Source organism: Talpa europaea (genome assembly GCF_964194135.1).
Source record: "Talpa europaea genome assembly, chromosome: 2".
In the NCBI taxonomy this organism is placed as follows: Eukaryota; Metazoa; Chordata; class Mammalia; order Eulipotyphla; family Talpidae; genus Talpa; species Talpa europaea.
This window is the reverse complement of record NC_140068.1, coordinates 14,481,096-14,505,640: the sequence shown is the minus strand read 5'-3', so window position 1 is coordinate 14,505,640 and position 24,545 is coordinate 14,481,096. Positions and strand designations below refer to the sequence as shown.

The following is a 24,545-nucleotide window of genomic DNA, read 5'->3' as shown; positions in this document are numbered from 1 at the left end:
GATGATTAGTCAAACATTGCAAGAATGACTTTGCCCTTTTACCTTCCTGCTAAGAAGGTATAAGATTCATTTGGTGTTAACAGTCTTTTACATTTTAGTCATCCTAATGCACATGTGCTAGTATTTAATTATTGTTTTAATTTGCATTTGCATGATGATTAATGATCTTGGAAGTGTTTCCATGTACCCATTTCCATCACAATGCCCTCTTGTGAAATGGCTATCTAATTTTTCATCTATCTCATTTGGTCATTTGTGTTTTACTCTCCATTCATAGAACTTCTTTTTATAATCTGGATATGAATTTTATATCATATGTATTGTAAATATTTTTTTCTCAGACTGATTCATTGTTTCATTTTCTTAATGGAATCTTTTAATAAGTAGACATTTTTAATGCTGATGAAATCTTATTTCTCATTTTTTCATGGTTAGTGCTTTCTAGTTTTAGTCAGTAAATCTTTGCCTTCTGCCAGGACTCAAAACATACCTTTTCTAGAACTTTATCCTTTTGACTTTTACAGTTAGTACTAGAATATCTCTCCAGCTATTCTTTACATGTGGTGAAGAAATGGCTCATGGCTCACCACATCCTGAGTGAAGCTTTTACGACTTGGCTCTTTTTATTGTTTTTCTCCCCTCTGTGACATGACAAAGTAATAATAAAAAGACTCTCCGTGGAAGTTTGTGACCAAAACTTTCTCTGGAAACATAGCATGATAACATAATTTATTTTTTGCTGATTTTTGAGCTTTGACTTTTATCTATAAAGATGCCTATGTGAGAATAAACAAAAATATGTATAATAAAGCAGTTATTTGCAACATCAAAATCAAATTCTGCTATACAGTTCTGAAACAAAGACTTTAGGACTGATTTACTGAATTAAAATATTAGTTCTGAATTTCCAAATTCCCCTTAGTAGCTCCTTATATTTTTTAATACTTATTTTTAGAATTTTTAATTTAATTGCTTTTCAACAAAGGAAAATATATTCACAGTTACCATATAACTCCATAAAGCTAAAAGCTTTGTTATGATAAATTTTATTTTATAATAATAATTATTTTTAATTTTTTTCATCATTAAAAAGGTAATAAGTATTTTCTGTGGGCAATTAGGAAAACATAAGGCAGCACAAAGCAGGCAATAAAAATTATGCACAATTCTGCTACTACATAGAGGAAAAAGCCACCATTAAGATTTTTTTATATATTCTAGTTTTTGCACACTTACCCAAAAATACATACATTATTTTTAGTGATTTTTTTAATTTTAAATTTACTATTATTTTTACTGTTTTTTAAAAGCTTAGCTTTCATTAGAGATTTTGATATTGATATTATAATTAATTAGAAATTAGTAATTCAAGTAAGGTGTTTTGATATTCCTGCAAAGTAGTAGAGAATTTCAGGGCTAGGATATTCCCAGCTTATGTCTTATATTGTGATACAATTTTTAAGGTCATTTTCTTCATTCTTTAAAATAGTTTGCATGTGAAATTATATGGTGTCCTGTTATTTTTTAAAGATCAGGGAAGGTAAGAGGGGATCAAAGGTGCACACAAGGGTAGATCTGGCATGGACCCTGCCTCTGGAAACTGTGGCCTCTACTGTAGGAGGTGAGAATTAGCATCAACAACTTATATAACAGGAAATGAAAAGGCACACCGCTGAGAAGCAGAGTGCAATACATCTTGTAGTGAGGTAAAGAACTTGATGAACATCTTGGAACATTGAAGGAGATGTATGCAAACTTCTGTGGAAAAAAAAAAAGAATTCTTTGGGTTCAGGGAACATTATGAACAGAGAAAGAGAACTGGAAAGAAAAAAAAAAAAACATTAAAACACCATATCCCAGCCATCAGTTTGACAAAATTTAAGAAATCAGTGAGAACTTTGCTGCTTGGTAGAATGGAATTGATGGCAGCAGAAACAGTTCCCAACAAGAATAAGTGGACAGCAATATGACACATGAAAACTACCTTTTCGCAGGATCGGGGAGTTGCTGGAGCAATGAGGACTAGTGAGACTAAAATTTCAGGGAGAGAACTGGGAAGTGAACCGATGCCCCGTAGCTGCTTTCCCCTGGCGTCATCTGCAATCCTGGAAGTGGCTGGAATCTGAGGGCCCAGCTTGGCCCCAACAGAGAGTGGATGGAGGGAACAGAGAAGGCCACATGAGGCTGGAGGGATAAAATGAAAGCCAAGAGAAGTTTTGTTAGGGGGAAAGGATGTCCTGAGCAAACTCCATACAGGCTTTGTGGACTCCACCCCCACAACACTGGGAACTACAAATCCCGTGATCACCAAAGGGAAGGTTGCAAGGACCTGAGAGCGGAGTTAAGCAACTAAGCTTTCGGTTTGAGTATTTAATCGGCCACGTGGCAAGGGGTAGCTCTCTTGGCCATGCAGCATGCTGTTTTTTTGCCAGCTCTGCGGGTCATTGGGATTCCAGGTCAGCGGAATGGGTAGGACGCATTTACAAACTTATCTCCCTCTTTTTCTCCCTGAGTTATTTGTTTTCCAGTTCTCCTTCCCTTGTAAATAAACTTTTTATCAACCTTTTGTATATGTCTGCAGTTTAACATTAATAAGTCCCCTTTAAGGGCGCGGGTGAGGACACACAGCCAGGCCACCCCGTTTTATATCAAGGTTTTCCTTGTAACAGTTTCAACATATGCCCTCCTCCCTCAAAACATATTCTGATGTCTGCAGTTGAATGGGCTGGGCAGTTAAAAGATAGCTAAATACCTATGACTTACAGAGTTAATTTTCATCTTTCAATGCTAAGGAGGCATGCCTATGGAGAAAACTGGGAACACTAGCAAACGGAAGAGGCTGGACTGACAATATTGGAGGCACAAAGGCACTCAACTATATGCATGAACAAGATTCCCCATCAAGACATTTGCCTGATGCTGAAGTTGATTGTCATAGGAGGCCAAAATATGAACTTCAAACCTTTGAAAAGCAGGACAGAATCTCCCACAGTCTCTTGATGCTGAAGGCATGGGGTGGGGCCACATGTTCCCACACGTGCTGAGGGCATGTGCCCCCCCCACCCCACTGCTGCTTGCTATGAAAAGTGCAAATTACTCAACTCCACTTATCTCCTGATTGGCTAAGTAGATCTGTGAAGCAATTACCAGAGAAAATGGTGAAGCAACTCTGGTGAGATAAGACCATCAAGAGACTACAGAATATTACCTTTTGCATATACAAAGCCTTACCTGACATAAAATATTCCTAGCATGCCACAGTTAGGACAACATAACCAAAATCCAAGGGGAGCAATTAGACAATAGAAACAGACCCACAGGTGACCCATGGATCACTTTTGAAGAATGCTGTAAAACTAAATCCTTATTCTGAATGTTGGCAAGTCAAGGGAAGGATTCATCTGTTTGACTTGCATTTTATGCTTGAATTCTACCTCAGAGGATTTAAATAGCCGATGAGGGGAAGGTTTTCTTTTGAAAAGAAAACTAGTTGGCAGATGGAATGATGGAATTATAATATTACCATTTTGTGGGTTTGTAATGAAATAATTGATCTACATCATGATCATCAATGACTGCTGAAATCACTAGAAGAAAACCTTATGGGGACTTTTATAACATGTATCAGACTGATAGCACCTGAACCCAGTCCTCATCAATCTTAATGTGACCAGTAGGCAACAAATTTATGTGCTTCCCAGGGTTATAGCACAAAAATACCCCCTCCTATAAACTGTTTCCACATACAACCAGCCTGAACTGACCAAACCTTTATAGCTATCAATTCATAGGGACCATGGGTGAGAGAAATATATCAAATAACACCACAGGAACCCAATCAGTAAAATCCATAATATGGGAAATAATTGTTGCTTCTTCAACAAACAAATAGCAAGCAAAAAGAAGGGAATAGCCATAGATAGAAAAAGGCTTAAAAGTCTCATTAGCAAAATGCAACATGCAGATATTGTTTGGCTATTGATTTAAAAATCAAATATAAAAGAAAAATAAATGATCAGAGAAAATGAAATACTGAATATTTGGTTATATTAAGGAATTGATATTAATGTGTTATAGATGTGATTTTTTCCTTCTCATTTTAAAAAGGTGTATCTATGTATCGTGTGTGTGTCTGTGTGTGTGTGTGAATTATTTATGGATGGAAAGCCAATGTTTTAGATTTTTCTCTAAAATGAAACAAGAGATGACACAGGAGATGAAACAAGATTCACATGTTATTATTGAAGCTCAGTAATAGGAGTGTGGAGTTCATTTTGCATTTTAAAATTACTCTTAAAATTTTAAAAGTATAGACAAAAATTGAAAAAAATATTAAGAATTCCCTATCACAGTGTTAATTGTCAAGAACTTTAGCAAACACAGCCAAATGAATAGGCATACAGAACAGTTGTCCAGTTCTTCTAGGTTCATCCATAGAAAAACTCTCCTAGATGTGTTCAAGGAGACATAATCAAACCTGCTTATAGCAGCATTTCATAAAATAGTAAAATGAAAAAACAATCTGAATGACCATCAGGAGGAAAAATTGATTTTTTTATAGTGTGATAATTTATTCAGTTTAGTTTAATTGAGTGAACTAGAGCTATACCTATTAACATAATTCTGTGCAAAAAGGAAAAAAATTCTGATTGGAAATGTCATATTATGCATTGTATATAAAATCTAATATGTGCTAAACAGTACCATATATTATTTACCACATATAAATATACATGTTGTAAAACTATTAAAATGCCAAGTGCTGACACACACCAGATTTTCTCTTGTAAAAAAGGATTAATATTAAGAATAAAATAAAGAAGACTTCAAATATATTCTTAATGTTTTAGAAAGGAAGTGGACTTTGATAAGGCAGAATATCAACATTTTACAAATAGGAGATGATTAAATTGAATTTTATTAAAGCATTCTCTATAGTCCCTTAATAACATAGGAATCTTTATAAACAAGAATATTTTAATAGAACAATATTTTGTACTGATATGGAAAAACTGCATTCTGAGTGTTTATAAAGAGTTTAGATATATTATGTTAGATGTGCGTGTGTTAAAAGGAAGAGTGGAAGAAATTAGTATTTACAAAGGGCCTACCCACCCAGGGCTCCCTTCTGCACTCTGATCATGAGAATAAATATTTAAATTCAGAGACTAGGAAGAAAAATACAGTAGACTTTGAAAAGCAATCAGAGGCATGATGTAGGTATCTGTAACCAAAGAAACACAAAAACAAAAAACACCATACTCCATACTCGGCTAAAATGGTCTTGAGTAGTACTGTCATTCTCTATGATTACTTTGGACAGCTGCCACATTATTATTTCCATGGTGAGCTGACCATCTGGAATTCTATAGCCCATTTTATCTCTGCTAAAAGTAGACTCACCTTCAAACCAACCATAGACATGCATGCAGATAGAGAGTTAACCTGATTGCGTACCTCACCTTTACCTGCTCCTGACACATACACTCCTGGTCATTATGTTGCATATGCAAAAAATATTAATAAAATCTGGAAAGAAAATAGAATTTAGCTTATTTTCTACTAGAAGTTATTAAAATTCTTGAATAAGGAAAGAGATCAAAATCCATGAGTAAACTGAAGTTTGAGATCTATGAATTAGTCTAACCTATATGCACACTAAGATTTCAAATATCTGGTTCGTTTGTGTGTGTCTTTGTTCTTCCATCTTTTAGAGGAAGGGTATTAATAGTGATGGCTTAAGCAGGGATTGAAGTTTGTTATTTGGAAGTTTTCTCCCAGGTGCTATTTGAATAATCTTTCTTTATGGAAGAAAAACTGAGCAACAGTCACTTGGAGAGAACCTAGTCTCCTGACTCCTTGCCCAGCAATCTTATTGCTACACTATGATGAGTAAAACTTGTCTTTAACAACTTCCTGAGTTCATGTAAAAATAATTCTTAGCATCAAAACTGTTGTAAAGAAAATAACACATTAGAACAAAGTCATGTGGGACTAAGTACACCCAAAAAGCGAGTCTTTCATACAAAGAGATTATTTGGACAGTAAGAATAGGTGGGAACAGTTATGCACAGTCTGTGAGCTTAAAACATGCAGTGAGTCTTTGTAAAAGAAGGGAGGGAAGAGGTGAAGAAAAGAGAAGAAACAAACTTTTCATTTTCAGAAGAAATTGAAAAGGAGTCATTCTACTAAACTTACGGGGTTTCTTTAAATCCACAGAATCTGCCAAAAGATGCAAGCACAGATTTGGGATTTATATTTGACAACCCCCCATATGCTACATTTTCCCTCCAAGCTTCCACTCTAGTTTGCCAGAGTAGACTCTACTCTAGTAATAAATGGTTTTACAGTAGCTAAAAATACTCTGAAGTCCTCACTGTTTTTATGCAATTGGCCACTCTGGCATCAGATTTTTCAAAGCTTGGCCTGTAACCTTTGATAAACCATTGCTTTCACAATAGTAGGTCTGTGTGCAGCGCTCCTCTGCATTTCACGTCGACACCAAGAAAAATTCAGAGACTAAAGAAATGCCGGCATGAAGAAGATACTGTGATGTTTTCAACTGCTTTTAATCAATAGGAAATTAAGGTGACTCTGGGGTTGCTTAGAGTTCTTATGTGAATCTTGGTTATCGATATGCCTGAAAGCCCCCAAAGGAACCACAGGTCTGTGCATTAACTGCAGTAACAGTTCCCTGCCAGTAACTGAGCTGCAGAGCTCAGGGCCCCGTCCTGTGGGACAACAAGTGCCCAGGCTCACTGCTGCACATGGCCTGCTATGCTAATGGCGGCACAGCAAATCTTGGCTGTGAAGTCTCCTCACAGTAGTTTGTATCCAACATCCCAGCATCACTTGCATGGTCCAGTGCAACATGAAAACATGAGACCCCTGGTTGGAAACACAAAAGGAAAAGTGTTAAAGTAATAAAATATAAAGCCTTTCTCCTTCTTCTGAGGCCTCTTTCCATCTGCCATGGTGTTTTTCATTCACAATGTAATGCCCTGCTGCCGTGCTGGGCAGGGCAAGTGCAGAGCCCTGCAGGCCCACGACAGGGATTCTGCAACTCTACCTAAAGCAGGCTGCCTGGTTAGAAACTGGTCCTGTCACGCTGTCTTTACCCATCCAGGTCAGTGACCCTGCCAGGCCAGGGAAGAGACAGGATCGTCACTCACTGCCTAGAGATGCAACTTGAAGTATGTACCCATCTTCCTCTGAGCTTAGGCTGGAGAGAACGTTCTCAGTCTTTCACTGCCCACCTTTATTCTCAATCAAGGATAAAGGTGGGCAGTGGAAGACCTGGTGGGCTCAGGATCTGGGGGCCAAGAACAGCGAGAACCTGAATACCTGTCCAGAGAAGGCAGGAAGCAGGTCCAAGGTGAACTGAGGCTCCAAGCCCCCAGTGAGTGCTCCTTTTCCCCATCGAACATCACAAAATGTAAATGAAGAGAGAAAACTATAGATTTCAAGAGGATGACCGCTTCTGGGTGAGGGGGTGTGGGACGTGTGTCTGTATTGGTCTCAGTATCATGAAAGCAAACCCTTCCAGGATCCTGACCCTGGGTTCACCAGTCCAGGCCACATGCAGTCTCTAAAGGCAGAATTAAAGATTCTAGAGTGCAGGCTGTTACAAGATAAAGCCAAGTGTTTTGAGTATTTCTGCCTTCTTCATGATAAATGCAATCAGTCTAATAGTATTATACAGGTCAAATGCTTTTTCCTACTAACTTCATTAACATATCCAAACATCGTACTTTTGTTCCTGGTCTTCTACTCACTAATATTTTCAAGACTTGTGTAATTTCAAGTGGGCATATTGAATGTCAAGAACGTACTATTTTAGCAAGCTCAATAGCAAACATTGTCTCTTTGTCTAATTTTCTTAAATAAATGGATTATTGCAGGAATGATGAAGATACAGAAAGGTCTTTTGAGTTCTTATGTCTAGGTCAAGATTATAAATTGTTCTGGGTAGAGCATACATTTTGAAATGACTTACTGAATAGCCCAAATTTGGTAGAAATATACATATTGATCAATTTTATTATTTTCTCTCCTATCTTCAACTGTAAAATGGAAAATCTTTTCCTATCATATACATTCAGATTAGATTCCTTGCTTTCAGGTTTCAAAAGCTATGACAGTGTATTTTTTTAAAGATTTATTTATTTATGCATACAAGAGCTGGGGTACAGGCGAGAGATGCGGGGGGTGAAAGGATTCACCAGAGGCAGAGTGGGGACCAGAACAGCAGATTGACCAAAGTACACTGCTGAGGGGTGCAGTGGGTGAGACAGGAGAGGTCTGCCTCACCATGTGGGTTGCTCCCTGGCTGGCCAGGGCTCGAACTCATGCTGCAGAGGCTGTGGATTGCTTCACAGTGCAGTGCTTAACCCTTTGTGCCACCAGGGAGGCCCGGCAGTGTATTCTTGTTTCAAATTGAAACTCAATTTCTCTTCCCTGCTTCTGGCTTCTGTCTGAAAGACTTGGTATGAGAAAGGACATAGACTGCATCCTGTAATTCCTCTTCCTCCTCCCTCTTGTGAGTTTTCACTCCTTTGCCTGCTTTTATGGGAAATAGAGAGCAAGGAGATATGAAAAAGGTCTTTGACTTGCCTGGAGCAGTTATGATCCTCTTCTGGTTAACACTGGATAATTGACACCAGCATCTTGGGGTAGCAGTCCAGTGTTGATTCCTAGAGAACAGTGGTGAGTGTCTAGGGCGCTCTCCAGGGGACTATTATTGCAGTGTTTCCTGACATGGAAGATTCCCCACCCCATTCAACCTACCTCATCCATACTCTCACACCTGCTCACTGGTCCCCTTTAGCATCTTGTTCCTAAATTCTCTCTGTGTCAGGCAGTCCTCTCCTGTGGAGTGACAGAAAGACAATTTTATCCCACCAGCTTCTAAAGTGCTGCTTAACTCATGGGAAATCCACTGATCCTCATTCCAATACATGATGGACAGGCCAGTTGCTCATGCCTGCCCCATTAGCCCTGTCATGTGCCGTCAGAGCTCTTCTCCCTGTACCCTATCACCCTCTGGGCTGGAGAAGACCAACCAGGGAATGAGGTGGCATTCTCCTGTTGAGGCAGACGATCCATTCTCTACAGGGGTAGGCTGGGCTGGAAGGTGTTCTTATCACTCCCATTCTCTCTACCATCTTGCGAGGGCCAAGATATAAGCATGACTTTATATGAAGTGACAGCAATGCTTTATTATACATAATCTGGAGGAAAATTTTTAGTGCAACTAGAAGTCACATCACAGATAGAAATCTGTGAACTTCTTTAAGATGGGTGGTGGGTGGGAATTTCAATATCCAGCCTCCATCAGTGTGAGTGGAGGTGGCATCCACTGCCTCAAGGATCACAGGGCTGTGTCAAGAGTGGAGCGAAGGAGCTAACTTGGGACAGGCACACACACCGAGCAGACAAAGCATCTGCCACTTGGACAGAGATGGTCCCTCAAGGTAAAGGAAAGAATGCACTCCACTGACGTGGCTTTCAGAAATGAGCCTGGCAGGAGGAAGCCACCAGGCAGGGCAAGGAAGACACGGGTCACAAAGGCGGAGACGACTTGGAGGAAGGCTCAGGAGAAAGGCCAGACCCTGCCCAGGTCCAGGCACCGCCGAGCGGTGTGACCGCCATTTCTGTACACATGTATAACCACTCACTGGGTGTCTTTTTCTTTTCAATCTTCAGGAAGAGGCAGCCAGAATTCTCGCCCACCAGCCAATGTCCGTCGGCACATGTGCAGCTTTGAAAACCCCCACACTGCAGTGAATGTGTAAGAGAAGCTGCATGGAAAATGTAGTGCTTTGCCCCTTGCTTTCTCTCTCCTGGGTTTTTCCACTTTCTAACATGGAAACAGATGTGGTGCATGCCATCCAGAATGAGGAACCATTGACGTGCCATGGTTTGCACGAATGCCTTAATTTGATTGTCCATCGTTCTTAAAAGGACACTGTCAAGTGGTTAGTCTTTTGGCTTTTTTATGTTTCACTGCAAGATGCAACACTTTTTCTGATGCTGGAGATTCACTTTTGTTTGTGACTCCCACTCACAAGCTCCAAAGTGAATTTCCCCCCTTCACAAATTTGTCAGCTTCTCCTTGGCAAACAGAGCTTTCTTTTCTTTTCTTTTCATTTTGCCTTTTTGCTGTTGCACAAATGTTTGAAATGGTCCTGTCTGTGTTCAAATAAAAGCCATAGCTTGAACTTATGGAAGCATTCCATAATGTCAGCTTGAGGGGGTGGGCGCCAACAGGAACCTCTGATGGGTGCCTCCCACACTGGGGAGCACAAAACAAAAGTCTTGTGCATCCCACAAGAAGGGAGTTTTGCAAAAAAGAATAGTAGCTATTTTCCCCAGAATTCTGAACTTTTTTTTTTTATCAGATTTTCTCTATCTGATAAAAATGGTGCATGTTTGGTCCAATTTTTGACCTTTAGATCTTGACAGTGTCTTTTTAAGTTAACAAAAGAACATAGACCATGTTCAACTCATTGTGCACGGAGTCTGTGGTCATTTTCAGCTGTTCCTTTACAGCCCTTCAAACTCCTGGGAGAGTCAAAGGTACACATTCCTGCAGCAGGAGGGCGTCCACCGATGGGGTGTCTGTGACTTGACTAGCTCTTCAGATGAGAAGAGCCCAATTCGTGCAAAAGTCTGCTCTTCCACCTGGCCATGGAGGCGGGTGAATGGGGCCAGGGCCTCTCTTCTCTTCACTCAGTGGAGTGCATTGGGAAGTCTGTGTTCTGAGAGTCCCCAAAGAGCCCAAACAGGAGGGTGGACACAGTCAAATCCTATTGATTCTGAAAGGGGAAATAGGTTGATCTGTGAGTATGTTTCAGGAGGTAGTTGGGAGACCTTTGCACATCTATGCAGACCCCCTAGTTGACTGAGATGCATTCTCTGTACTTCTCCCGGATCAGAAGGCAAGGAGTGTCTCTTGCGCCCTGGGTTGAGTGTGACCAAGGACACAGCAAAGAGATGATGATGATGACAGCCATGGGCTGCCTGTCAGAGAATGGATGGGAATAAGTAGTGCTTGTCCTGTCGTGACAACAGGATGGCAAAGAGAAGTAGCATTTCAAGACGTAAAGGTGAGTGTCTACTAACAAAGGAAAAGGCTGAAAGTGGGTACATCCTTGGCAGAAGGCTAAAACCCCACAAAAATCCTCAAAGCAAACAGATTGGTTGTTAAGAAATAGGATCGAAATACGATCTGTTCAAGCTCTGTTTCTTGAGACTACAAAGGGGCAGGAAGAGATGAGTAGCTTTAAATTTGTACACCACAGGCTCAAAATGACTATTTTTTTAGTTTGGGTTGTTTCTGACACATGCACAAAAATGGTGATCGGTTCTTTCTGTGACCTTCAGTCCCCACTGCTTTTGTGAACCAGGAAGGCAAAGCATCCAGTAGTGGAAATAAAGCTACTTCCAGATCATTATGATGATCCAAGGTCTGTCCTGCCCCCTTGAGCCAGCAATGCAGAGCAGCTGCCTGGTATTTCTCAGCAAATTGTGGGAACTCCAGGTGGAGCTGGAGTTCTGATGACTCGCTAGAGTGTAGGTGTGGTTACCTGGAGAATAGAAGCGATGATGCTTGACTTGAACACAGTTTATGTCCATCTAGACTTCCTGGGGGGATAGAATCACACCTGGCATACTTCTGCTAAGACAATATGACTGTGCCAAACTGAAGTGTTAAATAAACTTTGGTATGAGAATTTTTTCCCATCAGCTGGTAATCGTAATTAGGTTGAACCATTAAGAATTTACTTAATGGACATTAAGAATTTACTTTAAAAATTTTAGTAACCATCAGAATCCTACTGTTTAATTTGAAATAGATTTGTCAATTTTCTGAAAACAGTACACACCATGCCTGGACAAAGTTGATGGTGTCATCCATTTTGGATAGATTTTGATCAGGTAATTTATTTGTGAATGTCTTTGTTTTCGGTTGATTCACTGAGGATCAGGGCTCACTGTATAAAGGTCCACTGGTTTCCTTCATGTTGTCTTTATAGTCCACTTCTTAGCGTTTAAGAATACAGAATGGGATTGATCTAAAATTCTAACAGGAAGACTGTATATTTGGACTTTGTGATATTGTAAATTTCAGCAACCCAAATGGGTCTCTGACTAGCTAATGATGACGTTAGACTCATAGGGGAGAAAGATAAAATTCATGATACACTTTTTTGATCTTCTATCAGTAGAGACTACCAAGTTCTCATGTAATCAGAAAGCATTTGTTTCCAATTCACAGATTCTCTACCTTACAACTAGTGATGAGTCAAAAAGGTGAGAAATTTTAATTATGTTCAGATGGGATCCCAGGGAATATATATACTGAATATGCAGATTTTTTAGGAAAGCTTTCAAGAAGTGAGCTGGAGTCTGTGGGAGTCCTGTGTATGAAGACTAACTTGGGGTTGCCTGGGAAAACAGGAGTCTGACTCAGATGGTTTCAAATAGTTCCAGGCACCTCTAATTGAACTACATTCTGGTTCCAGCCTGCTGAAGCAGGCAGAGGTGAGATATCCCATCAGCCAATAGCATTCCTTAATCTCTGCCGTTCTTTTTGGAGTATCCAGGTGGGCAGTGCCATCCTTCCTTGAAGGACCCTTGGTCCCAGCTGTAGCTGCAGGGTCACAGCAGACCCACCTGCAAGCCTGTGGTTTGGGTCTGTTTTCTTAATTTGATGAACCATTATGCTGGACTCAAGTGCGTTTCTGTTTCCATTTTAATTTTCACCAAAAACAAATACTATCATCCTTGGGTTCCAAGGAGTGAATCTTCCCACCATATGTGAAGATCTTGCCCTGTCTGTGGGCTCTCTGGATGTCATCCTTGTGTCTGTGGTGAAGCTATTAAGCCTCGTGGCAAAGCCTTGAAGAGCACATAAGGGAGACAGGTGTTGTGTAATTCCCCCCCCTCGGGCGGCTTGTGCAGGCTGCTTCCCTTCTGATCTCAAACACCCACCCACTGTTATTCCCGTTTTAGGCCTCTCTGGAGCAGAGAGCAGTGTGCTGTGCAGATGTAACTAGTACTTACTGAAACAAATAAAACAGACAGGATCACTCCGAATGCCAAAGATATACTAATCTGTTTACACCACCCACTTTCAACTCTTCTCTAAAGTGCTGTAAATATTGGGTTTTCTGTCTGGGGGGATTGTGATACTTACCTAATGAAAGGAAAACCAAAGCAAGATCTCAAGCCTGTTGCCGTGGCCACCGCAGCCCCAGACCTGCTAAGCTCCACGCAGTGTCCATCATCCCCAGGTCTGGAAATCTGCTCAGCCTAACGGTGCTTTCCGTAACTACATTCAGCCACCTAAGACGCTTATGCCATGTGCTACCACATTTGATCTTCAATGATGAGATTGTTTTAGGCCTGAAGTCTGTCTTTTGAAGTTAGAGCAAGCAGGGGGTGGTGGTGTGTGACAATATTGTGGTGTTTCTTGACAGGTTGATTTTCCTAAGATTAGGAGATTGAGGAAAATTAAGTAATAGGAGGAAGAAGCTGGTGACTGAAACGCAAGGTATTAAAGTTATCTGGGATTATCTCTTTCTTAGTAATGTTGTTAACTCTTTCTTAGTAATGTTGTTAGCTTGCAGGATAGGGGCACCCCGGAGCCCCCAAACCTGCCTGCTCTAAATGGGTTCTGCCGTCTGCCACATAAAGAAAATTCATACTCTTAGTATATAAGATCTTCAATGGAAAAGAACCTTACTAGAATTAGGGTACACAAGAAAGAGAAAAAAAGGATAATAGTTTCCCAGTGAAACTCCCAAAGTTACCCATCCCCTCGTGAGTAAATGTCCAGGCAAATAGGGTTGGCCCAAAGCGTGGCCACTGAGGCCCATAAACTTGCCACGAGCCTAAGGCATCTTCTTAGAAGAAATCATAGGAAAGGGGCCGAAAGTCTGAAAGGAAAGGAGCAAAACCAAAATCAATGAAGGCTGCTATTTTTGGCCTCCCACTGGTCTCTCACCCACATCTCTTTCAACTGTCTCCTTCCACGTCCCCCAGGTTCCTGGTACAAGCCCCAGACTGAGAAGCAAGTGTGGCTTCTTCATATGTCCCTGCTCCACCTGCCTCCTCAAAGCCTTCTCCTCCTAGTCTTCTCCCTTCCTCCTCCTAATTCCTCTCAGTCTTTCCCTGCTGTTCAGCTCCACCTTCCTGGGGTGGGGCAGGGAACCTGGAACCTCCCCTTTCCACAGAGATCACAGTTAGGATATTGCATTGTTAAATGTATTTACTCCTTTTCGGTGCCTTGCATTTTATTCATTTTCCTTCCTTAATATCACAGCAATGGGTTCCCAACATTTTCAGGCAGAATAATCCCTTTTCACAACAAAAAAGTTATAAGCCTTCACCCAAAACTATGCTAGTCATAGTACCTTTTTTAGTGGTCAACTGAACACAAAACAATCAAGCACTTCTCAGAACCGAGTTAGATTTATGCTTAGCACACTTTAGCGTGACAGCATTCTGTGCATTTGACAGTAGCAGTGCAGTGGGGGGAGAGTACAAATGGAGGCGTGGAAATATAACCCTAAACTGTGTAGACATGTAAATGACTAACAAATTAGTAAAAAGTAAACATTTTTTAAAAGTAAAAATAGCAATGCATAATCTACAAAGACATAACTATTCCACCTAAAAAAAAAAAAAAAAAGCTTAATGCACATAGATTTGGTGGACCATTTAAACTGTGGACCATAAGTTAGAAATAGCTAATCCAGAAAAACCAAACTTCGTATTCTGTGCTGCAGTTTATGGGAGATATTTCCTCCACTCTCTGATTTTTAGGGAACAATTTATGCTGTCCTTGAAAACATGTTTTTTTTTTTTCAATTTGATAAATGCCCTGAGGCATTATAACTGTTTCCTAATTAAACAGTACTTTACAGCAAATCTAGAGCGAGACTCTGTGGAGAAGGAAAGTTGCTAATTCTAATATGTGAGGTGAAAATCCCCATCACAAGAATAAAAATGGTATTGGATTAAAACAGAACTAAATTGTGATTATATTTGTCTGCAAGATGGTTGTTAATACCTTTAACATATGGTAGTGTGGGCCTGCATAGCACCCCTGGACAATAAGGAAAGCTATCCTTGTGAGTGAGTGAGTGAGTGAGTGAGTGAGTGAGTGAGTGAGTGAGTGAATTAAGTCCCTGAAACACAAGAATGATTTATTTATTTATTGCTAGTGTATAAGGAGGCAGAGCATTGTTTTGTTAGGGTGTGTAAGCTTGCTGGTTGCGTTAGGGGCAGACTACCTCTCAAAAGACTTGTATTTTAACACACACAACTAAAAGATACAAAGCAGCCATTTAATTTAATAATTTTCTTTTTTTTAATATTCTAAGTAACATTTTATTAATGAATACTGAAATTTTATTTTATTTTTTAAATAAATTTTATTTTTATATTCCCCATACAATTGCAACCCCCTTATTTTGACCCCAATCCCTCCCCGCCCTGCCCCCCGCCCCCCATAAAGTGTCTCTTGTTCATAGTTTTTTGTTGATTTTGATTTTCACTTTCTTGTAGTTATTCTTTTTCCTGGTCCCTTATTTAAGTTTTCTAGATTCCTGCTATGAGTGAGACCATCCGGTATTTTTCTTTTTCTTTCTGGCTTATTTCGCTGAGCATGATCCCTTCCAGCGCCATCCATGTTGCTGCAAATTGCATGTGTTTATCTTTTTTGAATGCTGAGTAATATTCCATGGTGTATATGGACCACATCTTCTTGATCCAGTCATCTATTTTTGAGCATTTGGGCTGTTTCCACAGCTTAGCTATTGTAAACAGTGCTGCTATAAACATAGGGGTGCAGGTGCTCTTTGGAATTGATGTTTCTGTGTCCTTTGGGTAAATATCTAGGAGTGGAATTGCTGGATCATATGGAAGCTCTATGTTTAGTAGGTCCAGAAATCTCCACACAGCTCTCCATAGTGGTTGGACCAGTTTGCACTCCCACCAACAGTGCAGAAGAGTTCCTTTTTCTCCACACCCTCGCCAACATTTGTTGTTGCTAGTTTTTTTAATATGTGCCATTCTCACTGGTGTAAGATGGTGTCTCATGGCAGTTTTGATTTGCATTTCCCTGGTTACAAGTGATGTTGAACATTATTTCATATGCCTGTTGGCCATTTGCATTTCCTCTTCAGAGAAGTTTCTTTTTAGCTCTTCTGCCCATTTTTGGACTGGATTATTTTCTTTGTTGTTGTTGATTCTCATCAGCTCTTTGCTGATTTTTGTGATCAGTCCTTTATCATTAGTGTTGGGTACAAAAATGTTCTCCCAGTCAGTGGGGTTTCTCTTTGTTTTTGTTATTGTCTCTTTTGCTGTGCAGAAGCTCTTTAATTTGATGTAGTCCCGGCTGTTTATCTTTGCCTTCACTATCACTACTTTGGGTGATGTGTCTGTAAAGATGTCTTTGATGTGCATATTACGTAGTTTCGCCTTTTGGTGGGACCCTCACCGGTGGCCTGGGATCGAACTGGCGCTGCAGAGGCTGCGGGCAGCCTCGCAACCCAGCGCTCAACCGCTGCGCCACCAGGGGAGGCCCTAATTTAATAATTTTCTTAATGAGTATTGAGAGGCAGTATTTGGGGAAGGAAAAAGTGTTTCCATCCCAATTGAAAGAGAAGTTGGATGTCAGAGAGGTTGGATGGAATAGTGAAGCAAATGTATGCAAGACAAGAGGTAAATAGGTAGTGTTATGATTTCTGGAAAAGGAATATTGAAGGCATAAAGAAAGAGACTGAGTAGAGTGGGGGAGATGGAGGAAATGAAGAGGAAAATGGAGGTGAGTTTACAGAATTTCAGACTCAGAAGAGGCACGGTGGAGTCTGGGCTTACCTTTTTTTTTTTTTTTTTTTAAGATTTATTTATTTATTTATACAAGCACTGGGTACAGTCAGAAGCGCAGGAGGGTGAGAGAACTCACCAGAGCCAGAGCGGGAAACAGAACAGGCAGACTGACAAAATATACTGCTGAGGGGAGCCAGCAGGCACGGCAGGAGAGGTCTGCACAACATGTGGGACCCTCTCTGATGGCCAGGGATCAAACCGGCACTGCAGAGGCCGCGGGCAGCCTCGCAGCCCAGCGCTCAACCACTGCGCCACCAGGGGAGGCCCTGGGCTTACCTTTGATGGAGAGGTTGATTCCTGTTCTTGCCAGGAACACCACTGTCCTTCAGTTTTCTCAACTCAGAAGAGAGTCAGCTCTTCTAGCAAGATAGTGCAGAAGCTTAGAAGCATGTATTCATGCTCAGGAAATATATCAAACATATATTTGAGGGAAATATTAATTTTGATGTGCAAGTTGGAGATGAGGTTTCTCTTAAAAAATCAAAATAGAGTGTAGATTATCAGATATCTATCTAGAGTAACTGCTGTTGGAGCACAAGGGAAAATACCCACCATTGAGTTCTTCGTGGCTGGACGAGTAATCAAAACAGCATCAGATGGGTTAGCATGCAAATAAATCAATTTAATAACATACTGATGGAGGATTTTCATGGTTGCAAATTCTAAAAAATATTGGAATGAACCAATGATATTTATTCTGTGTTTAAGGACGTGAGGCATCAATAGAAAGGGGGAGACTTCACATGACAGAAAAGAAGGGGTGTCTTGATCTTTCCTCTGTGAGTAAAGATGAGATTCTTAGAAGAGATTTGTTCACTGATAAACTTACACATGGATGAGCTCCCACAAAGAATGTTCTTTTTGGTCATAAAAAAGAGGGCAGAAATTGTTTCTTTGATTAGAAAAAGGGCAAAATTTAGGGAGGGATGATTTTGTCTTTGACTAGGGAATGGTGAAGGACTCAGGCAAGGACAGAAGCTTCTTCTCAGCCCTCCCTGCTGTCAACTCAAAACAATCTGAATTTCTTTAAGTGAAGGCTATAGATGCCTCCAGGTTCACTGAGTCCTGTTTGACTTCTAGTTCCCATTTCAAGGTGAAAAGAAGCCTACTCTGTGTGCTTTGAGAAAAGCCTATGTAACCTGTATGATGAGGCTGAAACCACACTACATTTTCTCCAAGTAATGAGATCAAAATTTTTGCTGCTCTATGGTCTTTAGAAGCTTTGTATCTAGAATTTTCTATAATCAATATCAGAATTCTGTAAGAATTTGTACTTATTCATCTCACTTCACATTTCAAGATTATAAAATATGAAATGTCTAAATATTACCCTGTTAACTGAAAATAAAGTCTCAGTGATAGACAAAGTGTATTAGATAATGAAAGTGAGGATTTGAACCCAGGAAGCAATCCCACATGTTGTATTCAGTGAGAGTTGTTCCAATAAACACACGTTTGAATTTAGTTAAATCAGGTAGGCACAGTGAGTCATTGTTATTAAGAATGTCATTATTCTTGGGGGGAGGAGGGGAAGGCTTTTAGTTCTGAGTTGTCCTTACTTGAAGATTCTAGAGGAAGGCAGTGCAGGTTTTAATTTCTTGCCCCGAAGAGATGCAAAGTGTTGGTTCCCATAGCTTAGTCTTTATCTGCATCCTTGGACATGGCGAATGTGAAAAGACTGGCTTTACCTGCAGGCTGCAGATTCCTGCAGACAGAGTGAAGAATGTGAGGAGGGCTTGGCTTCCTAGGAGAGAGGGCTCCCCAGAAAAGTTTATGTTCACAATCCTCATCATAAATGTGACACATATAATATTTGAAGTATTTTTCTTATATTTTCAAAGTGATTAAGCCATTGTTAACTATTACACATCCACCTAGGAAAAAAATGTCATTTCCTCTATGCCTTTTATTGTCATAAATGTGTTATTATTGTGCTATTTTGCTTGTTGTTTTCCTGAACACAGAGATAAAGCAAATCTTTAAAAAGCAGAAGAAAAAAAATGTTTCCTGATTTAAAGTTATGCAGCCAAGAGGCCCTAAGTCAAGACAGGAGTTACTACAACACACAGAATAGAATTTGTGGTATTTATATAGAACATGTCTCCTTTTATCTTCTTCAGAGAGATATTATTCTGTTTAGCTGGTTTATGAAGAGTCCCATGATAGTGAAAGTTGGTCTGGCTGGAAGGCTGCTGGCACCTTAAGATTTTTCATCATTAAGGCTTGTTACAGGGAAACCCCGATATGAAATGGGTTGGCCTGACTATGGATCCTTACCCGAGTGCTTTAAAGGGACTTATAATAAGACTCAACTGCAGGCACACACAAAAAGATTAATAAAGGGTTTATTTAGAAAAGAAGGTGAAATGAAGAAATGAATAACTCAGGGAGAAAGAGAGGGAGATAAATTGGTGAATGTGTCCTACCAGTTCCACTGAGCTGGAATCCCAATGGCACGCTGAGAGCTGGCAAAAACCAAGAGTGCCCGAAGGCCCACACGCCTGGTTATACACCAAACCTGGCTGCTTAACTCCACCCTCAGTTCCCAGCAACCCTCCCTTTGGTGGGGATGGCATTATGGGATTTGTAGTCCTTGGTGCCCTAGTCTTGGATATCGTTGGTCTAGAGTGGGGGTGGAGTCCATAAAACTTGTGTTTGTGGAGTTTGTTCAGAGCATCCTTTCCCCCCAACAGGCTCACTGAGGAAAAAAAAGACCTCCCAGAGGTCTTTGTCTCAGCAAATTCTGTTTTGTTTGCATCTTCATCTTTTCTCATTTGCATCAAACTCAAGCAAGACATGGCCTCTGTATTTTGCTGGGCTTCTGGTTCTATCTCTTTTCACACCTACCTCCAGGGTGGGAATCCCAGCCAGGTGCTGTCAATCAGGGTCTTGATGTGAATTCTGATCCTTTATATATGCTGGGACTAATGCTTTGATAGACATAGAAAATAAAAAGTGATGGCACTCTTAAGGGGAGCATGGATCTGGGTTTTTGCATCACCTGCTTTTTTTTTTCCCTCTTTCGTCCTGGGGCCGTGGGTCAGACCACACGGCTCTGAACCGGGAAATACCTGCTTGTCAGGACAGGCACCGGAGAGGCTGTGTTTTATGATCCCACAGGACAGTGAGAGAGCTTTGTATATGGGACTTGATTTGACCCAGTACCAAGCAGAAAGAGGGCGGCCAGGGGTGTGGTCCTTATAATCCACTGTCCTTGGTAACCAAGATTTTCTCTTTTTATTAGTTTCCTTCATCGGTGTGGGAATCTTTCAAAGGTTCACACTGAATCGATGATTTCATCATCATTTCAGATTACGTGTGCGTAAAAATTCGGTGAAGTCTTAGACCTTGTTGCTTCTACAACAGGCTGCCTCTTCTCCCTGACAGCTTTTCTCCTACCGTGGTGGATGGACTCGCCAGCCAATGCGGCTTGGGCGCTGGGTCTGTGCTGAGGAGAGGGTCTGGGCTTGTGGAGAATGTGTGTATTGTGTCCTGTCTGCACTAGCCACTGCAAATAACCCATCTCTATTTTATTCGTAGTTCTAATGGCAAGTCTGTGTCATGGTCTGAACCAGGTGGAAGGCAGGTGCCCAAGGGACAGCACATGTGGCACCGTCTCTCTGTGCACGTGAAGACCAACGAGACAGCCTGCAACCAGACAGCCGTCATCAAGCCCCTCACTAAAAGCTACCAAGGCTCTGGCAAGAGTCTGACCTTTTCGGATACCAGCACCAAGGCCCTTTACAACGTGGAGGAGGAAGATGCCCCGCCGGTGGGCTTCAGCCCTCCCAGCAGCCCCTCTATGGTGGTGCACCGGCATGTGCCCACCGCGGTCAGCACCCCGCCTCTGCAGCCCCACCTCACCGCAGAGGAGACCCCCCTTTTCCTGGCCGACCCGGCCACCCCCAAGGGCTTGCCCCCAAACCTCCAGCAGCCGCCTTCGCAGCCACCGCAGCAGCAGAAATCCCTGATGGACCAGCTACAGGGCGTGGTCGGCAACTTCAGCACTGGGATCCCGGATTTCAACGCGGTGCTCTCGGTCCCGGCGGGCACGGGGAATGGGGTGCGGTCCCTGTACTCGCCCCCGGGGCCCCCGCAGCACCTGCAGATGCTCCCGCTGCAGCTGAGCACCTTCGACGACGAGCCTGTCTCGCCCCCAGCGGACGACGAGGACGAGGACGACAGCGAGCGGTTCAAGCTCCTGCAGGAGTACCTGTACGAGCGCGAGGGCAACACCGAGGAGGACGAGCTGGAGGACGAGGAAGAGGACGTGCAGGCCGCCCGCAAGCGCACCCCGGACGACTCGCCCGCCCTCACGCCCCCGTCCCCTTTCCGCGACTCGGTGGCCTCGGGCAGCTCCGTGCCCAGCTCGCCCGTGTCCGAGTCGGTGCTCTGCAGCCCCCCCAACGTGACCTACGCCTCTGTCATCCTGAGGGACTATAAGCAAAGCTCTTCCACCCTGTAGGGAGGAGGGTCCCCAGGGAAAAGCGGGAGAGGTCGGGGACCCTCAGCACCTCCGGAGACGTGCGGAAAGCTGGGAGAGAGGCCGGAGTGGGGGCGAAGTCGGGAGACCCCAAGGGGATGCTGCTGCTGCCTTAAGTGAGGCGAGAGGGATTGTCCACTGCAGGCACAAGGCGGTCCAGGCGAGGATGCCTGTTCCTGAAACACTCACAAGCCACCTCTGGAAGGAAAGGGATTCTGACTGAGCACAGTCCCGGGGGTAGGTAACTCTCATCGCAAAAATACATAAATAAACAAAAATAATCTCCTCTTTCAGACAACTGTGCATAGATTTACATGCCCACGCGCCCCTGGCCAGCCGGAAAAGGGATGGCGCGTGAAGGCCCGTCCGCTGATTCATTGGTTCAGGTCAAGGTGTTCAGTGAGCACCGTGGAGCTGGACAACAGAGGGCAGGAACTCGGGCCATGCAGTCACCAGAGCACCGATGATGGGACAGCCACTCCTTTGTCTCCAGGCCTTCCTACTGACCACAGACTCCTGGTCCGCAGGCCACTAAGGAACTGACCCAAATGGGTCTCTCTTCACCCATTGCACACCATCCAGTGCCAGTCTTGCTGTCTCGCTTGGAGAAAAGCGCACGGACACTCAGCTGCTCTGTGATGTCCTCTATATAAGAAAATAGGAATTAGCAAAATAATCACCAAAAAGTGCTTCATCGGGAGTGCTAAGGGGGGTGATGAAAAGCAAGATCACACACAAGCATGGGCTTGGGAGAAAATCAGCTCCTTCTGCTTCCCCTATTTCATGCTCGCTATGGGTGATTTTGGACAAAGTCAAGAATCAGAGATGGTTTTGAGAATGACAGAAGACCTTTTGTGGAGTAACATGGTGTTTATGCCAAGGGGGCACTCCTTTGCTCTTCAGTAAAGAGAACAAAATCATGTGGCCACATCGTTACCTTCCATTCACTGTAGCAAGTAATACTTAGCAGTGGAACTTCTAAGATGCCCTCTGTGACCTTGGTGCCATACTTCTCCTGTGTACTACACAAGCAAACCCATTGGAATTTAATGGTGTATTCATAGCAACTATTACTGGCTTAAATGACAGTTTTTTCCTATTGTCACAAAGTCCCTGTAACTAGTGAGTAAATGTGTGCCTGTGTTCTTGCGTATACGTGATAATCAAATGTGTGCAATGTCATGTCAATGCAACTACGAGATTGTCTTTGGCTGTAGTATAGATCTTCTTATGTTCCTATAGCATTTTATATATTATTGTCACCAATATCTGCAGAAGATCTTTGAAGGTTTGTGTGCTGTGGTTGAGTGTTTTTCTTAGGTGACTCAGCTGGAAACTTATTTTTCAGTTATTTTATGATGTGGAACTATGTCATTAATGAAGTGATTTGAAAATCTGTTATATTAGGAGTTTGCAAAAAAAAAAAACTGTGGTAACAATAAAAAGGTACATGTTATAAACTTGCACACATCATTATCAAAACATAAGATTTAAATGGCAGTACTTAGATTATTTCAGATGACTAGGTTTTTTTTTGTTTTTTTTGTTTTTTTTGTTTTAAAAAGACTTTCCACAGCTACTTGAGCTTTATGTGCTTAAAGCATATACTAACTTGTGAGTCTGGTCATAATTCCCAAGTTATTTATTCTTTACTTTTTGCTCGAAATTTTTATTTACTTTTATTCCTATAGTTTCACTGTTAAATTTTTCTTTTTTTTTTTTTTTGCTGTTTTATATTTGTAATTTTCATGTACTTGCAATCCAGTCGTTCCATTTTTATCCTCACCTTTTACCCCAATAAAAAATTTTCTTGCTATTTTGATTTGTCTATTATTTGTGGAATGAATCTAACCCCCATAAATATCTTTGTTTATGCCTTATGTTCAGTCATATTTAATGTACTTCCTTCATGTTGAAGCTACTGATTTATCAGCCAAAACCACCTTTGCTCTTTAAATACCTGTTGTATCATTTGTTCAGAATTTAACATCAATTCCCATGTTTAAAGCTCATTTTTGTTCTGTCTTTGTATGATTTGCTATAATTTTAGTCATTTCCATAACAAGAATAGACTTCTTTTTCCTTTAAAAAATTATTTTCTTATAATTTTGGTAGAAAGACCTCAAGACTGATGTGTAGATTTATTTCCATATTTTCAAAGAGCGGGATGAGGAAAATGGAGGGTTCCAATGCTTAATAGCTGGTCTGCTAATTGGCAAAGTAGCACGTGAAAGCATACTATCGCTTATAAATGAAACATGTTTTCTACCTTAATGCCACTGACATATGTCCTAGATATCACAGGACTTGGGCATTCAGAGGTGGTTTGTTTTTAGTAAGAGTAGATTGGGAAAACTGCTTCTGTTATTCAGATAATATGTCAGTTTGTTCTAAGGTTTTGATCTGAGACAATTGGTGGACACCTACATCGCTGATCTCATTATTTCTCTGAATGCCTACTATTATCATGATTAAGAGACTTCCTGAATACAATAGAGTATTAGGTTTATATCAATATTGTCCAACAAATGGAAATATACACATTACATACCCTATACCAAAAAGGGCAGAAACTCTTCACCTTCATGTATGGGCTTGTACAAGTTGTTCAGCTTCTTGTAAAAGTGTTTTCCTTTGACACTTTACCACCTTTCATCAAGTAATCTTGATAATGCTGTATAATAAATATTTTCTACTTATTAAACGTGTATGTTCCTTCTGTATACTTTGCAGGAGTTATGATAATAGAAGTATACTGCTTTAAAAATAATTCCAGTTGTTTGATTTTTCACAGAATATGTGTTTTAGGGGAAAGATGAAGATCATCATACAAAATCAACAAACCAGGTAGGTGACAAGGTTGAGTACAGATTGTTTATGAGAAAGCACTAACAATTTTAAATGAAATTCAGAATTTAAATTCTCAATGCCCATGACATACATTGTCATTCATTTTTTTGGTAGAATGTCTGAGTCTTGACAAACTTCTGAGTCTCCAGCAGAGCATGGCCCTAGAGACAGTGGCATGACAGCCCCCCATTTTTATTTCATGTGTGCTCTGTAAGGCTCTTCTGTCCTTGGCTTACACACTATGGGGACCTGCTTTCTGTATTTGTGGATATTCTCCTGCTCATCCCAAGTTCTACTCCCCGATATTTCA

At 41.4% G+C, this 24,545-nt stretch overlaps 1 protein-coding gene across 2 annotated transcripts in view; it reads left to right on the top strand.

Moving 5' to 3' along the window:
- GRM1 (glutamate metabotropic receptor 1) overlaps positions 1 to 21,367 on the top strand; it is a gene marked incomplete at both ends in the record, with an annotated part of 363,299 nt that extends 341,932 nt beyond the window's left edge. The window contains one exon of one of the 2 annotated variants that reach the window (XM_084229060.1): positions 20,443 to 21,367. In XM_084229060.1, the coding sequence (XP_084085186.1) occupies positions 20,443 to 21,367 (925 nt within the window). Of the gene's footprint in view, positions 1 to 9,705; positions 9,767 to 20,442 lie in introns of those variants that run through there. The other variant, XM_084229061.1, reaches the window with a different exon arrangement.
- Positions 21,368 to 24,545: the final 3,178 nt, after the last annotated feature.